Genomic DNA, 18,944 nt, shown 5'->3' on the forward strand with positions numbered 1-18,944 from the left:
TAATACAACAGATATGACAGCTCCAGTTTAGCAGTTTGAGAGACAATCTGACAATAACGCAACAATTCATAACACGAAACCTTAAAAAACAAACCCCTTACCTTTACGACACAATACGTATCCGTGTAGAACTATAAGCAATGGAGTAAATTCATACTTTAAGACACTTTTTTTTTCTGATCGATTATTCGACAAACGACTACTACAATAAAGTCGAAAGATTCTACTTTTCAGATTTTACCGATTACTCCCAGACGCTCCCTTGACGTAAAGTTGCGTCATTGCGGAAGTAGCTAAGACTACGTGGGGAAGGAAGGTTGGCTTGTTCGCGTTCGAACTAAACTCTTCCTAAAACACGATAAATGTGCAACCTACGGAACCTACAATAACCCTACCGAGCCTCGCCACGTCTTCATATAACCTCCACGCCCGCTAGCTTAATGGCTTTGTACAACCGGGGCGTGTAGATCCGATGGGAGGGCTACCCGGGTAGTTTCCTGTAATGCTTCGGTGGCTACGGCAGTCTCTTCGGCAGGTGTCTAGTCTGATGGCCCGGAGACCAGGGCTTGTCTGCGGGGCGATACTGCTGAGCGTCCTGCTACTACTGGCCGTTACATTTACCTGCAGGTAGGTAACAGAATATGAGGTCTGATGGTTGGTTATGTACCGATAGTTATCTGTGGTTTTCAGTGAGAAACTCCCAGGCGTTTCACAGTTTTGTTGCAGCCCTGTACTAGCTCAGCTGATTCACAAGGGCTTGATGATTCGTTGACAAGTTGAATCAGGTGAGCTAGCGCTGGAATATATCAAATACATGGAACAACTGGGGGTCCCCGAGAGGTAAAACCCCCTTATCTAGCTATCTGTCTAGCTAACTGCTGGTTAACGTTACAACTTCAGCCTTTGTTAGGATAGCTAAAGTTATGGTTAGCCAGCAGATCCGACCCGCTTGATTACAACTGCACTAGGGTCGAAAAGCATTCCTGTGTAGATTAAGACACTGCAGAGCTGGTGCGAGATTTGGCTTTGAAAACGTACCTCAATCCAGGGATTAGAAATGCATTGTACTCCTAATTGTCCCATTATCCCAACTGTTACACCGAGAAGATTGAACGACGGCTAGTTTTTTTTAGCAGTAGTTCAATCTTCTCGGTGTAACAGTTGGGATAATGGGACAATTCGGAGTACAAAGCATTTCTCATCCCTGGATTGAGGTACGTTTACCGAGCCATATCTCTCGCCGGCATGTCTTCATCTACACAGGAATGCTGTCTGACCCTAGTGCAGCTGTAAACAAGGGGTCGGATCTGCTGGCTAACTTTATAGGTAGAGAACAGTCTGGGCTAGCCCACCTGCAGTGGGCTTAATGTGAAATCACCTGCTCATTGGTTGGATATCTAACTTAAGCCTTTGTTTGGGTAGCTAGTAGTGTAGTAGCTGGAACAGTGAAGTGATCAGTGTGCGTTCTAATCTAGCCGGCTGTTTAGGGTCTGTTTTCTATAAAGCATTGCAGTGCAGCTTGCTAGATCACTACGTTTGTCTACTTTCTGTTCATAAACACTGGACCCACAGCCTACAGTGGGAGGCTATCATTGTTGTGTTGTGTTTGTCCATGTCGCCAGTCGCAGCTGGTAGAGAGAGGGAGTCTGTCTCTGATGACAAGCAGTAGGACATGAGACAGACTGTCTGACGTGTCCTCCTGTAATACTAGCAGCTGGTAGAGAGGGGGAGTCTGTCTCATGTCCTACTGCTGGTCATCAGAGACTGACTGTCTGACGTGTCCTCCTGTAATACTAGCAGCTGGCAGAGAGAGGGAGTCTGTCTCATGTCCTACTGCTGGTCATCAGAGACTGACTGTCTGACGTGTCCTCCTGTAATACTAGCAGCTGGTAGAGAGAGGGAGTCTGTCTCATGTCCTACTGCTGGTCATCAGAGACAGACTGTCTGACGTGTCCTCCTGTAATACTAGCAGCTGGTAGAGAGAGGGAGTCTGTCTCATGTCCTACTGCTGGTCATCAGAGACTGACTGTCTGACGTGTCCTCCTGTAATACTAGCAGCTGGCAGAGAGAGGGGGAGTCTGTCTCATGTCCTACTGCTTGTCATCAGAGACTGACTGTCTCATGTCCTCCTGTAATACTAGCAGCTGGTAGAGAGAGGGAGTCTGTCTCATGGCTGTTAGATACACTTGTGATCTAAGGAGATTGAAATGTTCATTTAGACTGAACGGTTATCGAATCAAATGGAATTGTATTTGTCACATACGCGTTGTTGTGGGTGTGGCGAAATGCTTGGGCTTCTAGCTCCGACAGTGCAGAAATATCTAACAAGTAATATCTAACAATTTCACAACATATACCCAATACACACAAATCTAAGTAAGGAATGGATTGAAGAATGTATAAATATATGGACGAGCAATGACAGAGCGGCATGGACTAAGATACAGCAGAATATTATAGAATACAGTATATACATATGAGATGAGTAGTGCAAGATATGTAAACGTTATTAAAGTGACTAGTGTTCCATGTCTTAAAGTGGCCAGTGATGGAGGGACTGACATGTTAGAATGAGGAAAGCCTAGAGAGGACTCGATGTATGTTGTTACACTCAACTTATTTAAAGACGAGACAAATTAGAAGCAAGTTGCGGACAAATCCTTCCTCTCTCTCTCCCTAGTGTGTTACTCTCTCTCTCTCTCTCTCTCTTCCATCCCCCTCTCCCTCCTAGCCGGGCTAAGAATGTGGTGGCGTCGGCGCGTCCCCCGGTGAGGTTCTTCTCTGCCGAGGCCCCCGTGGTGGACCTGTACCTGGGTCAGCTGGAGCAGGTAGAGAGGCTGAGGGGCGTGGCCGAGGTGTCTGTCATCTTCTTCTATGCTCCCTGGTGTGCTCACTCCATCGCCGCTCGCCACGAGGTCCAGGAGGTCGCCCGGAGGCTTGCCAAACAGGTACACACACACACACACACACACACACACAAGCAGGAACACACGCTCACCCTCCATTGCCGCTCGCCAAGAGGTTGCCCGGAGGCTGGCCAGACAGGCAGGGAGCGGCACACTGTGGACTGGCCTATAGTGCTGAGGGATGGCTCAGAGCAGTACACTTCAGAACAGGGGTGTATTCATTAGTCACAGACATTTGCAAAACGTTTCGCCTGTTGAAAAACCTTTCTACTGTATGGTGCTGTATAGTCTGGGTGCCAGTCAGTATGGTGCTTTATAGTCTGGGTGCCAGTCAGTATGGTGCTATATAGTCTGGGTGCCAGTCTGTATGGTGCTATATAGTCTGGGTGCCAGTCAGTATGGTGCTATATAGTCTGGGTGCCAGTCAGTATGGTGCTGTATAGTCTGGGTGCCAGTCAGTATGGTGCTGTATAGTCTGGGTGCCAGTCAGTATGGTGCTATATAGTCTGGGTGCCAGTCAGTATGGTGCTATATAGTCTGGGTGCCAGTCTGTATGGTGCTATATAGTCTGGGTACCAGTCAGTATGGTGCTATATAGTCTAGGTGCCAGTCAGTATGGTGCTATATAGTCTGGATGCCAGTCAGTATGGTGCTATATAGTCTGGGTGCCAGTCAGTATGGTGCTATATAGTCTGGGTGCCAGTCAGTATGGTGCTATATAGTCTGGGTGCCAGTCAGTATGGTGCTATATAGTCTGGGTGCCAGTCTGTATGGTGCTATATAGTCTGGGTGCCAGTCAGTATGGTGCTTTATAGTCTGGGTGCCAGTCAGTATGGTGCTATATAGTCTGGGTGCCAGTCAGTATGGTGCTATATAGTCTGGGTGCCAGTCAGTATGGTGCTATATAGTCTGGGTGCCAGTCAGTATGGTGCTATATAGTCTGGGTGCCAGTCAGTATGGTGATGTATAGTCTGGGTGCCAGTCAGTATGGTGATGTATAGTCTGGGTGCCAGTCTGTATGGTGCTATATAGTCTGGGTGCCAGTCTGTATGGTGCTATATAGTCTGGGTGCCAGTCAGTATGGTGCTATATAGTCTGGGTGCCAGTCAGTATGGTGCTGTATAGTCTGGGTGCCAGTCAGTATGGTGCTATATAGTCTGGGTGCCAGTCAGTATGGTGCTATATAGTCTGGGTGCCAGTCTGTATGGTGCTATATAGTCTGGGTGCCAGTCAGTATGGTGATGTATAGTCTGGGTGCCAGTCAGTATGGTGCTATATAGTCTGGGTGCCAGTCAGTATGGTGCTATATAGTCTGGGTGCCAGTCTGTATGGTGCTATATAGTCTGGGTGCCAGTCTGTATGGTGCTATATAGTCTGGGTGCCAGTCTGTTTCTACAGTATGGTGCTATATAGTCTGGGTGCCAGTCAGTATGGTGCTATATAGTCTGGGTGCCAGTCTGTATGGTGCTATATAGTCTGGGTGCCAGTCTGTTTCTACAGTATGGTGCTATATAGTCTGGGTGCCAGTCAGTATGGTGCTATATAGTCTGGGTGCCAGTCTGTATGGTGCTATATAGTCTGGGTGCCAGTCAGTATGGTGCTATATAGTCTGGGTGCCAGTCAGTATGGTGATGTATAGTCTGGGTGCCAGTCAGTTTGGTGCTATATAGTCTGGGTGCCAGTCTGTATGGTGATGTATAGTCTGGGTGCCAGTCAGTATGGTGCTATATAGTCTGGGTGCCAGTCAGTATGGTGCTATATAGTCTGGGTGCCAGTCAGTATGGTGCTATATAGTCTGGGTGCCAGTCTGTATGGTGCTATATAGTCTGGGTGCCAGTCTGTATGGTGCTATATAGTCTGGGTGCCAGTCAGTATGGTGCTATATAGTCTGGGTGCCAGTCAGTATGGTGCTATATAGTCTGGGTGCCAGTCAGTATGGTGCTATATAGTCTGGGTGCCAGTCAGTATGGTGCTATATAGTCTGGGTGCCAGTCTGTATGGTGCTATATAGTCTGGGTGCCAGTCAGTATTGTGCTATATAGTCTGGGTGCCAGTCAGTATGGTGATGTATAGTCTGGGTGCCAGTCAGTATGGTGATGTATAGTCTGGGTGCCAGTCAGTATGGTGCTATATAGTCTGGGTGCCAGTCAGTATGGTGATGTATAGTCTGGGTGCCAGTCAGCATGGTGCTATATAGTCTGGGTGCCAGTCAGCATGGTGCTATATAGTCTGGGTGCCAGTCAGTATGGTGATGTATAGTCTGGGTGCCAGTCAGTATGGTGCTATATAGTCTGGGTGCCAGTCTGTATGGTGCTATATAGTCTGGGTGCCAGTCAGTATTGTGCTATATAGTCTGGGTGCCAGTCAGTATGGTGATGTATAGTCTGGGTGCCAGTCAGTATGGTGATGTATAGTCTGGGTGCCAGTCAGTATGGTGCTATATAGTCTGGGTGCCAGTCAGTATGGTGATGTATAGTCTGGGTGCCAGTCAGCATGGTGCTATATAGTCTGGGTGCCAGTCAGCATGGTGCTATATAGTCTGGGTGCCAGTCAGTATGGTGATGTATAGTCTGGGTGCCAGTCAGTATGGTGCTATATAGTCTGGGTGCCAGTCAGTATGGTGCTATATAGTCTGGGTGCCAGTCTGTTTCTACAGTATGGTGCTATATAGTCTGGGTGCCAGTCAGTATGGTGCTATATAGTCTGGGTGCCAGTCAGTATGGTGATGTATAGTCTGGGTGCCAGTCAGTATGGTGCTATATAGTCTGGGTGCCAGTCAGTATGGTGCTATATAGTCTGGGTGCCAGTCTGTTTCTACTGTAGACAGTACAACTCAATACACCTCAGAGTTACTGTACTAAATTCTGAAGCTGTTTCTAAATGCGACTCCTTCTCTGTGCAGGTGGTCTGCTGTGGCCTTATTCTTGCTCTGCTGTCTGCACTGTTTGTACAGGTGCAGTTTGTGGCAGTGAACTGTTGGTGGAGCCAGGGGAAATGCAGGAAACAGAAGAGCTTCTACCAATACCCTGTCATCCAGCTGTTCTACAAGAGGTAATACAGTCTACTAGTTCTATATCTATACCCTGTTCTACAAGAGGTAATACAGTCTACTAGTTCTATATCTATACCCTGTTCTACAAGAGGTAATACAGTCTACTAGTTCTATATCTATACCCTGTTCTACAAGAGGTAATACAGTCTACTAGTTCTATATCTATACCCTGTTCTACAAGAGGTAATACAGTCTACTAGTTCTATATCTATACCCTGTTCTACAAGAGGTAATACAGTCTACTAGTTCTATATCTATACCCTGTTCTACAAGAGGTAATACAGTCTACTAGTTCTATATCTATACCCTGTCATCCAGCTGTTCTACAAGAGGTAATACAGTCTACTAGTTCTATATCTATACCCTGTTCTACAAGAGGTAATACAGTCTACTAGTTATATATCTATACCCTGTTCTACAAGAGGTAATACAGTCTACTAGTTCTATATCTATACCCTGTTCTACAAGAGGTAATACAGTCTACTAGTTCTATATCTATACCCTGTCATCCACCTGTTCTACAAGAGGTAATACAGTCTACTAGTTCTATATCTATACCCTGTTCTACAAGAGGTAATACAGTCTACTAGTTCTATATCTATACCCTGTCATCACCTGTTCTACAAGAGGTAATACAGTCTACTAGTTCTATATCTATACCCTGTTCTACAAGAGGTAATACAGTCTACTAGTTCTATATCTATACCCTGTTCTACAAGAGGTAATACAGTCTACTAGTTCTATATCTATACCCTGTCATCCACCTGTTCTACAAGAGGTAATACAGTCTACTAGTTCTATATCTATACCCTGTTCTACAAGAGGTAATACAGTCTACTAGTTCTATATCTATACCCTGTTCTACAAGAGGTAATACAGTCTACTAGTTCTATATCTATACCCTGTTCTACAAGAGGTAATACAGTCTACTAGTTCTATATCTATACCCTGTCCTCCACCTGTTCTACAAGAGGTAATACAGTCTACTAGTTCTATATCTATACCCTGTCATCCAGCTGTTCTACAAGAGGTAATACAGTCTACTAGTTCTATATCTATACCCTGTTCTACAAGAGGTAATACAGTCTACTAGTTCTATATCTATACCCTGTCCTCCACCTGTTCTACAAGAGGTAATACAGTCTACTAGTTCTATATCTATACCCTGTCATCCAGCTGTTCTACAAGAGGTAATACAGTCTACTAGTTCTATATCTATACCCTGTTCTACAAGAGGTAATACAGTCTACTAGTTCTATATCTATACCCTGTTCTACAAGAGGTAATACAGTCTACTAGTTCTATATCTATACCCTGTTCTACAAGAGGTAATACAGTCTACTAGTTCTATATCTATACCCTGTTCTACAAGAGGTAATACAGTCTACTAGTTATATATCTATACCCTGTCCTCCACCTGTTCTACAAGAGGTAATACGGTCTACTAGTTCTATATCTATACCCTGTTCTACAATAGGTAATACAGTCTACTAGTTCTATATCTATACCCTGTTCTACAAGAGGTAATACAGTCTACTAGTTCTATATCTATACCCTGTTCTACAAGAGGTAATACAGTCTACTAGTTATATATCTATACCCTGTCCTCCACCTGTTCTACAAGAGGTAATACGGTCTACTAGTTCTATATCTATACCCTGTTCTACAAGAGGTAATACGGTCTACTAGTTCTATATCTATACCCTGTTCTACAATAGGTAATACAGTCTACTAGTTCTATATCTATACCCTGTTCTACAAGAGGTAATACAGTCTACTAGTTCTATATCTATACCCTGTTCTACAAGAGGTAATACAGTCTACTAGTTCTATATCTATACCCTGTTCTACAAGAGGTAATAGAGTCTACTAGTTCTATATCTATACCCTGTTCTACAAGAGGTAATACAGTCTACTAGTTCTATATCTATACCCTGTTCTACAAGAGGTAATACAGTCTACTAGTTCTATATCTATACCCTGTTCTACAAGAGGTAATACAGTCTACTAGTTATATATCTATACCCTGTTCTACAAGAGGTAATACAGTCTACTAGTTATATATCTATACCCTGTCCTCCACCTGTTCTACAAGAGGTAATACGGTCTACTAGTTCTATATCTATACCCTGTTCTACAATAGGTAATACAGTCTACTAGTTCTATATCTATACCCTGTTCTACAAGAGGTAATACAGTCTACTAGTTCTATATCTATACCCTGTTCTACAAGAGGTAATACAGTCTACTAGTTATATATCTATACCCTGTCCTCCACCTGTTCTACAAGAGGTAATACGGTCTACTAGTTCTATATCTATACCCTGTTCTACAATAGGTAATACAGTCTACTAGTTCTATATCTATACCCTGTTCTACAAGAGGTAATACAGTCTACTAGTTCTATATCTATACCCTGTTCTACAAGAGGTAATACAGTCTACTAGTTCTATATCTATACCCTGTTCTACAAGAGGTAATACAGTCTACTAGTTCTATATCTATACCCTGTTCTACAAGAGGTAATACAGTCTACTAGTGCTATATCTATACCCTGTCATCCACCTGTTCTACAAGAGGTAATACAGTCTACTAGTTCTATATCTACACCCTGTTCTACAAGAGGTAATACAGTCTACTAGTTCTATATCTATACCCTGTCCTCCACCTGTTCTACAAGAGGTAATACAGTCTACTAGTTCTATATCTATACCCTGTCATCCAGCTGTTCTACAAGAGGTAATACAGTCTACTAGTTCTATATCTATACCCTGTTCTACAAGAGGTAATACAGTCTACTAGTTCTATATCTATACCCTGTTCTACAAGAGGTAATACAGTCTACTAGTTCTATATCTATACCCTGTTCTACAAGAGGTAATACAGTCTACTAGTGCTATATCTATACCCTGTCATCCACCTGTTCTACAAGAGGTAATACAGTCTACTAGTTCTATATCTACACCCTGTTCTACAAGAGGTAATACAGTCTACTAGTTCTATATCTATACCCTGTCCTCCACCTGTTCTACAAGAGGTAATACAGTCTACTAGTTCTATATCTATACCCTGTCATCCAGCTGTTCTACAAGAGGTAATACAGTCTACTAGTTCTATATCTATACCCTGTTCTACAAGAGGTAATACAGTCTACTAGTTCTATATCTATACCCTGTCCTCCACCTGTTCTACAAGAGGTAATACAGTCTACTAGTTCTATATCTATACCCTGTTCTACAAGAGGTAATACAGTCTACTAGTTATATATCTATACCCTGTTCTACAAGAGGTAATACAGTCTACTAGTTATATATCTATACCCTGTCCTCCACCTGTTCTACAAGAGGTAATACGGTCTACTAGTTCTATATCTATACCCTGTTCTACAATAGGTAATACAGTCTACTAGTTCTATATCTATACCCTGTTCTACAAGAGGTAATACAGTCTACTAGTTCTATATCTATACCCTGTTCTACAAGAGGTAATACAGTCTACTAGTTATATATCTATACCCTGTCCTCCACCTGTTCTACAAGAGGTAATACGGTCTACTAGTTCTATATCTATACCCTGTTCTACAATAGGTAATACAGTCTACTAGTTCTATATCTATACCCTGTTCTACAAGAGGTAATACAGTCTACTAGTTCTATATCTATACCCTGTTCTACAAGAGGTAATACAGTCTACTAGTTCTATATCTATACCCTGTTCTACAAGAGGTAATACAGTCTACTAGTTCTATATCTATACCCTGTTCTACAAGAGGTAATACAGTCTACTAGTTCTATATCTATACCCTGTCCTCCACCTGTTCTACAAGAGGTAATACAGTCTACTAGTTCTATATCTATACCCTGTCATCCAGCTGTTCTACAAGAGGTAATACAGTCTACTAGTTCTATATCTATACCCTGTTCTACAAGAGGTAATACAGTCTACTAGTTCTATATCTATACCCTGTTCTACAAGAGGTAATACAGTCTACTAGTTCTATATCTATACCCTGTTCTACAAGAGGTAATACAGTCTACTAGTTCTATATCTATACCCTGTTCTACAAGAGGTAATACAGTCTACTAGTGCTATATCTATACCCTGTCATCCACCTGTTCTACAAGAGGTAATACAGTCTACTAGTTCTATATCTACACCCTGTTCTACAAGAGGTAATACAGTCTACTAGTTCTATATCTATACCCTGTCCTCCACCTGTTCTACAAGAGGTAATACAGTCTACTAGTTCTATATCTATACCCTGTCATCCAGCTGTTCTACAAGAGGTAATACAGTCTACTAGTTCTATATCTATACCCTGTTCTACAAGAGGTAATACAGTCTACTAGTTCTATATCTATACCCTGTTCTACAAGAGGTAATACAGTCTACTAGTTCTATATCTATACCCTGTTCTACAAGAGGTAATACAGTCTACTAGTGCTATATCTATACCCTGTCATCCACCTGTTCTACAAGAGGTAATACAGTCTACTAGTTCTATATCTACACCCTGTTCTACAAGAGGTAATACAGTCTACTAGTTCTATATCTATACCCTGTCCTCCACCTGTTCTACAAGAGGTAATACAGTCTACTAGTTCTATATCTATACCCTGTCATCCAGCTGTTCTACAAGAGGTAATACAGTCTACTAGTTCTATATCTATACCCTGTTCTACAAGAGGTAATACAGTCTACTAGTTCTATATCTATACCCTGTCCTCCACCTGTTCTACAAGAGGTAATACAGTCTACTAGTTCTATATCTATACCCTGTTCTACAAGAGGTAATACAGTCTACTAGTTATATATCTATACCCTGTTCTACAAGAGGTAATACAGTCTACTAGTTATATATCTATACCCTGTCCTCCACCTGTTCTACAAGAGGTAATACGGTCTACTAGTTCTATATCTATACCCTGTTCTACAATAGGTAATACAGTCTACTAGTTCTATATCTATACCCTGTTCTACAAGAGGTAATACAGTCTACTAGTTCTATATCTATACCCTGTTCTACAAGAGGTAATACAGTCTACTAGTTATATATCTATACCCTGTCCTCCACCTGTTCTACAAGAGGTAATACGGTCTACTAGTTCTATATCTATACCCTGTTCTACAATAGGTAATACAGTCTACTAGTTCTATATCTATACCCTGTTCTACAAGAGGTAATACAGTCTACTAGTTCTATATCTATACCCTGTTCTACAAGAGGTAATACAGTCTACTAGTTCTATATCTATACCCTGTTCTACAAGAGGTAATACAGTCTACTAGTTCTATATCTATACCCTGTTCTACAAGAGGTAATACAGTCTACTAGTGCTATATCTATACCCTGTCATCCACCTGTTCTACAAGAGGTAATACAGTCTACTAGTTCTATATCTACACCCTGTTCTACAAGAGGTAATACAGTCTACTAGTTCTATATCTATACCCTGTCCTCCACCTGTTCTACAAGAGGTAATACAGTCTACTAGTTCTATATCTATACCCTGTCATCCAGCTGTTCTACAAGAGGTAATACAGTCTACTAGTTCTATATCTATACCCTGTTCTACAAGAGGTAATACAGTCTACTAGTTCTATATCTATACCCTGTTCTACAAGAGGTAATACAGTCTACTAGTTCTATATCTATACCCTGTTCTACAAGAGGTAATACAGTCTACTAGTGCTATATCTATACCCTGTCATCCACCTGTTCTACAAGAGGTAATACAGTCTACTAGTTCTATATCTACACCCTGTTCTACAAGAGGTAATACAGTCTACTAGTTCTATATCTATACCCTGTCCTCCACCTGTTCTACAAGAGGTAATACAGTCTACTAGTTCTATATCTATACCCTGTCATCCAGCTGTTCTACAAGAGGTAATACAGTCTACTAGTTCTATATCTATACCCTGTTCTACAAGAGGTAATACAGTCTACTAGTTCTATATCTATACCCTGTCCTCCACCTGTTCTACAAGAGGTAATACAGTCTACTAGTTCTATATCTATACCCTGTCATCCAGCTGTTCTACAAGAGGTAATACAGTCTACTAGTTCTATATCTATACCCTGTTCTACAAGAGGTAATACAGTCTACTAGTTCTATATCTATACCCTGTTCTACAAGAGGTAATACAGTCTACTAGTTCTATATCTATACCCTGTTCTACAAGAGGTAATACAGTCTACTAGTTATATATCTATACCCTGTCCTCCACCTGTTCTACAAGAGGTAATACGGTCTACTAGTTCTATATCTATACCCTGTCATCCAGCTGTTCTACAAGAGGTAATACAGTCTACTAGTTCTATATCTATACCCTGTTCTACAAGAGGTAATACAGTCTACTAGTTCTATATCTATACCCTGTCCTCCACCTGTTCTACAAGAGGTAATACAGTCTACTAGTTCTATATCTATACCCTGTATAGCTGTTCTACAAGAGGTAATACAGTCTACTAGTTCTATATCTATACCCTGTTCTACAAGAGGTAATACAGTCTACTAGTTCTATATCTATACCCTGTTCTACAAGAGGTAATACAGTCTACTAGTTCTATATCTATACCCTGTTCTACAAGAGGTAATACAGTCTACTAGTTCTATATCTATACCCTGTTCTACAAGAGGTAATACAGTCTACTAGTTCTATATCTATACCCTGTTCTACAAGAGGTAATACAGTCTACTAGTTCTATATCTATACCCTGTTCTACAAGAGGTAATACAGTCTACTAGTTATATATCTATACCCTGTCCTCCACCTGTTCTACAAGAGGTAATACGGTCTACTAGTTCTATATCTATACCCTGTTCTACAAGAGGTAATACAGTCTACTAGTTCTATATCTATACCCTGTTCTACAAGAGGTAATACAGTCTACTAGTTCTATATCTATACCCTGTTCTACAAGAGGTAATACAGTCTACTAGTTATATATCTATACCCTGTCCTCCACCTGTTCTACAAGAGGTAATACGGTCTACTAGTTCTATATCTATACCCTGTTCTACAAGAGGTAATACAGTCTACTAGTTCTATATCTATACCCTGTTCTACAAGAGGTAATACAGTCTACTAGTTCTATATCTATACCCTGTTCTACAAGAGGTAATACAGTCTACTAGTTCTATATCTATACCCTGTTCTACAAGAGGTAATACAGTCTACTAGTTCTATATCTATACCCTGTTCTACAAGAGGTAATACAGTCTACTAGTGCTATATCTATACCCTGTCATCCACCTGTTCTACAAGAGGTAATACAGTCTACTAGTTCTATATCTACACCCTGTTCTACAAGAGGTAATACAGTCTACTAGTTCTATATCTATACCCTGTCCTCCACCTGTTCTACAAGAGGTAATACAGTCTACTAGTTCTATATCTATACCCTGTCATCCAGCTGTTCTACAAGAGGTAATACAGTCTACTAGTTCTATATCTATACCCTGTTCTACAAGAGGTAATACAGTCTACTAGTTCTATATCTATACCCTGTCCTCCACCTGTTCTACAAGAGGTAATACAGTCTACTAGTTCTATATCTATACCCTGTTCTACAAGAGGTAATACAGTCTACTAGTTATATATCTATACCCTGTTCTACAAGAGGTAATACAGTCTACTAGTTATATATCTATACCCTGTCCTCCACCTGTTCTACAAGAGGTAATACGGTCTACTAGTTCTATATCTATACCCTGTTCTACAATAGGTAATACAGTCTACTAGTTCTATATCTATACCCTGTTCTACAAGAGGTAATACAGTCTACTAGTTCTATATCTATACCCTGTTCTACAAGAGGTAATACAGTCTACTAGTTATATATCTATACCCTGTCCTCCACCTGTTCTACAAGAGGTAATACGGTCTACTAGTTCTATATCTATACCCTGTTCTACAATAGGTAATACAGTCTACTAGTTCTATATCTATACCCTGTTCTACAAGAGGTAATACAGTCTACTAGTTCTATATCTATACCCTGTTCTACAAGAGGTAATACAGTCTACTAGTTCTATATCTATACCCTGTTCTACAAGAGGTAATACAGTCTACTAGTTCTATATCTATACCCTGTTCTACAAGAGGTAATACAGTCTACTAGTGCTATATCTATACCCTGTCATCCACCTGTTCTACAAGAGGTAATACAGTCTACTAGTTCTATATCTAAACCCTGTTCTACAAGAGGTAATACAGTCTACTAGTTCTATATCTATACCCTGTCCTCCACCTGTTCTACAAGAGGTAATACAGTCTACTAGTTCTATATCTATACCCTGTCATCCAGCTGTTCTACAAGAGGTAATACAGTCTACTAGTTCTATATCTATACCCTGTTCTACAAGAGGTAATACAGTCTACTAGTTCTATATCTATACCCTGTTCTACAAGAGGTAATACAGTCTACTAGTTCTATATCTATACCCTGTTCTACAAGAGGTAATACAGTCTACTAGTGCTATATCTATACCCTGTCATCCACCTGTTCTACAAGAGGTAATACAGTCTACTAGTTCTATATCTACACCCTGTTCTACAAGAGGTAATACAGTCTACTAGTTCTATATCTATACCCTGTCCTCCACCTGTTCTACAAGAGGTAATACAGTCTACTAGTTCTATATCTATACCCTGTCATCCAGCTGTTCTACAAGAGGTAATACAGTCTACTAGTTCTATATCTATACCCTGTTCTACAAGAGGTAATACAGTCTACTAGTTCTATATCTATACCCTGTCCTCCACCTGTTCTACAAGAGGTAATACAGTCTACTAGTTCTATATCTATACCCTGTCATCCAGCTGTTCTACAAGAGGTAATACAGTCTACTAGTTCTATATCTATACCCTGTTCTACAAGAGGTAATACAGTCTACTAGTTCTATATCTATACCCTGTTCTACAAGAGGTAATACAGTCTACTAGTTCTATATCTATACCCTGTTCTACAAGAGGTAATACAGTCTACTAGTTATATATCTATACCCTGTCCTCCACCTGTTCTACAAGAGGTAATACGGTCTACTAGTTCTATATCTATACCCTGTTCTACAATAGGTAATACAGTCTACTAGTTCTATATCTATACCCTGTTCTACAAGAGGTAATACAGTCTACTAGTTATATATCTATACCCTGTCCTCCACCTGTTCTACAAGAGGTAATACGGTCTACTAGTTCTATATCTATACCCTGTTCTACAAGAGGTAATACAGTCTACTAGTTCTATATCTATACCCTGTTCTACAAGAGGTAATACAGTCTACTAGTTCTATATCTATACCCTGTTCTACAAGAGGTAATACAGTCTACTAGTTATATATCTATACCCTGTCCTCCACCTGTTCTACAAGAGGTAATACGGTCTACTAGTTCTATATCTATACCCTGTTCTACAAGAGGTAATACAGTCTACTAGTTCTATATCTATACCCTGTTCTACAAGAGGTAATACAGTCTACTAGTTCTATATCTATACCCTGTTCTACAAGAGGTAATACAGTCTACTAGTTCTATATCTATACCCTGTTCTACAAGAGGTAATACAGTCTACTAGTTCTATATCTATACCCTGTCATCTACCTGTTCTACAAGAGGTAATACAGTCTACTAGTTCTATATCTATACCCTGTTCTACAAGAGGTAATACAGTCTACTAGTTCTATATCTATACCCTGTTCTACAAGAGGTAATACAGTCTACTAGTTCTATATCTATACCCTGTTCTACAAGAGGTAATACAGTCTACTAGTTATATATCTATACCCTGTTCTACAAGAGGTAATACAGTCTACTAGTTCTATATCTATACCCGGTTCTACAAGAGGTAATACAGTCTACTAGTTCTATATCTATACCCTGTCATCCACCTGTTCTACAAGAGGTAATACAGTCTACTAGTTCTATATCTATACCCTGTTCTACAAGAGGTAATACAGTCTACTAGTTCTATATCTATACCCTGTTCTACAAGAGGTAATACAGTCTACTAGTTCTATATCTATACCCTGTTCTACAAGAGGTAATACAGTCTACTAGTTCTATATCTATACCCTGTTCTACAAGAGGTAATACAGTCTACTAGTTCTATATCTATACCCTGTCATCCAGCTGTTCTACAAGAGGTAATACAGTCTACTAGTTCTATATCTATATCCTGTTCTACAAGAGGTAATACAGTCTACTAGTTATATATCTATACCCTGTTCTACAAGAGGTAATACAGTCTACTAGTTCTATATCTATACCCTGTTCTACAAGAGGTAATACAGTCTACTAGTTCTATATCTATACCCTGTTCTACAAGATGTAATACAGTCTACTAGTTCTATATCTATACCCTGTTCTACAAGAGGTAATACAGTCTACTAGTTCTATATCTATACCCTGTTCTACAAGAGGTAATACAGTCTACTAGTTCTATATCTATACCCTGTCATCCAGCTGTTCTACAAGAGGTAATACAGTCTACTAGTTCTATATCTATATCCTGTTCTACAAGAGGTAATACAGTCTACTAGTTCTATATCTATATCCTGTTCTACAAGAGGTAATACAGTCTACTAGTTCTATATCTATACCCTGTTCTACAAGAGGTAATACAGTCTACTAGTTCTATATCTATACCCTGTTCTACAAGAAGTAATACAGTCTACTAGTTCTATATCTATACCCTGTTCTACAAGAGGTAATACAGTCTACTAGTTCTATATCTATACCCTGTTCTACAAGAGGTAATACAGTCTACTAGTTCTATATCTATACCCTGTTCTACAAGAGGTAATACAGTCTACTAGTTCTATATCTATACCCTGTTCTACAAGAGGTAATACAGTCTACTAGTTCTATATCTATACCCTGTCATCCACCTGTTCTACAAGAGGTAATACAGTCTACTAGTTCTATATCTATACCCTGTTCTACAAGAGGTAATACAGTCTACTAGTTCTATATCTATACCCTGTCATCACCTGTTCTACAAGAGGTAATACAGTCTACTAGTTCTATATCTATACCCTGTTCTACAAGAGGTAATACAGTCTACTAGTTCTATATCTATACCCTGTTCTACAAGAGGTAATACAGTCTACTAGTTCTATATCTATACCCTGTCATCCAGCTGTTCTACAAGAGGTAATACAGTCTACTAGTTCTATATCTATACCCTGTTCTACAAGAGGTAATACAGTCTACTAGTTCTATATCTATCACCCTGTTCTACAAGAGGTAATACAGTCTACTAGTGCTATATCTATACCCTGTCATCCACCTGTTCTACAAGAGGTAATACAGTCTACTAGTTCTATATCTACACCCTGTTCTACAAGAGGTAATACAGTCTACTAGTTCTATATCTATACCCTGTCCTCCACCTGTTCTACAAGAGGTAATACAGTCTACTAGTTCTATATCTATACCCTGTCATCCAGCTGTTCTACAAGAGGTAATACAGTCTACTAGTTCTATATCTATACCCTGTTCTACAAGAGGTAATACAGTCTACTAGTTCTATATCTATACCCTGTTCTACAAGAGGTAATACAGTCTACTAGTTCTATATCTATACCCTGTTCTACAAGAGGTAATACAGTCTACTAGTTCTATATCTATACCCTGTTCTACAAGAGGTAATACAGTCTACTAGTTATATATCTATACCCTGTTCTACAAGAGGTAATACGGTCTACTAGTTCTATATCTATACCCTGTTCTACAAGAGGTAATACAGTCTACTAGTTCTATATCTATACCCTGTTCTACAAGAGGTAATACAGTCTACTAGTTATATATCTATACCCTGTCCTCCACCTGTTCTACAAGAGGTAATACGGTCTACTAGTTCTATATCTATACCCTGTTCTACAAGAGGTAATACAGTCTACTAGTTCTATATCTATACCCTGTTCTACAAGAGGTAATACAGTCTACTAGTTCTATATCTATACCCTGTCATCCACCTGTTCTACAAGAGGTAATACAGTCTACTAGTTCTATATCTATACCCTGTTCTACAAGAGGTAATACGGTCTACTAGTTCTATATCTATACCCTGTTCTACAAGAGGTAATACAGTCTACTAGTTCTATATCTATACCCTGTTCTACAAGAGGTAATACAGTCTACTAGTTCTATATCTATACCCTGTCCTCCACCTGTTCTACAAGAGGTAATACAGTCTACTAGTTCTATATCTATACCCTGTTCTACAAGAGGTAATACAGTCTACTAGTTCTATATCTATACCCTGTCATCTACCTGTTCTACAAGAGGTAATACAGTCTACTAGTTCTATATCTATACCCTGTTCTACAAGAGGTAATACAGTCTACTAGTTCTATATCTATACCCTGTTCTACAAGAGGTAATACAGTCTACTAGTTCTATATCTATACCCTGTTCTACAAGAGGTAATACAGTCTACTAGTTCTATATCTATACCCTGTTCTACAAGAGGTAATACAGTCTACTAGTTCTATATCTATACCCGGTTCTACAAGAGGTAATACAGTCTACTAGTTCTATATCTATACCCTGTCATCCACCTGTTCTACAAGAGGTAATACAGTCTACTAGTTCTATATCTATACCCTGTTCTACAAGAGGTAATACAGTCTACTAGTTCTATATCTATACCCTGTTCTACAAGAGGTAATACAGTCTACTAGTTCTATATCTATACCCTGTTCTACAAGAGGTAATACAGTCTACTAGTTATATATCTATACCCTGTTCTACAAGAGGTAATACAGTCTACTAGTTCTATATCTATACCCTGTCATCCAGCTGTTCTACAAGAGGTAATACAGTCTACTAGTTCTATATCTATACCCTGTTCTACAATAGGTAATACAGTCTACTAGTTATATATCTATACCCTGTTCTACAAGAGGTAATACAGTCTACTAGTTCTATATCTATACCCTGTTCTACAAGAGGTAATACAGTCTACTAGTTCTATA

The 18,944-nt window shown here is 39.9% G+C and overlaps 1 protein-coding gene across 1 annotated transcript in view; it reads left to right on the forward strand.

The window, feature by feature from the left end:
- Positions 1–232: 232 nt before the first annotated feature.
- The window catches only part of txndc11 (thioredoxin domain containing 11), a 33,645-nt gene continuing 14,933 nt past the window's right edge, over positions 233–18,944 (forward strand). The window contains exons 1-3 of the mRNA XM_045213206.1: positions 233–627; positions 2,732–2,948; positions 5,860–5,957. Of these exons, the coding sequence (XP_045069141.1) occupies positions 503–627; positions 2,732–2,948; positions 5,860–5,957 (440 nt within the window). The 5' untranslated portion in view covers positions 233–502. The remainder of the gene's footprint in view (positions 628–2,731; positions 2,949–5,859; positions 5,958–18,944) is intronic.

Source organism: Coregonus clupeaformis, unplaced genomic scaffold, assembly GCF_020615455.1.
Source record: "Coregonus clupeaformis isolate EN_2021a unplaced genomic scaffold, ASM2061545v1 scaf0087, whole genome shotgun sequence".
In the NCBI taxonomy this organism is placed as follows: domain Eukaryota; kingdom Metazoa; phylum Chordata; class Actinopteri; order Salmoniformes; family Salmonidae; genus Coregonus; species Coregonus clupeaformis.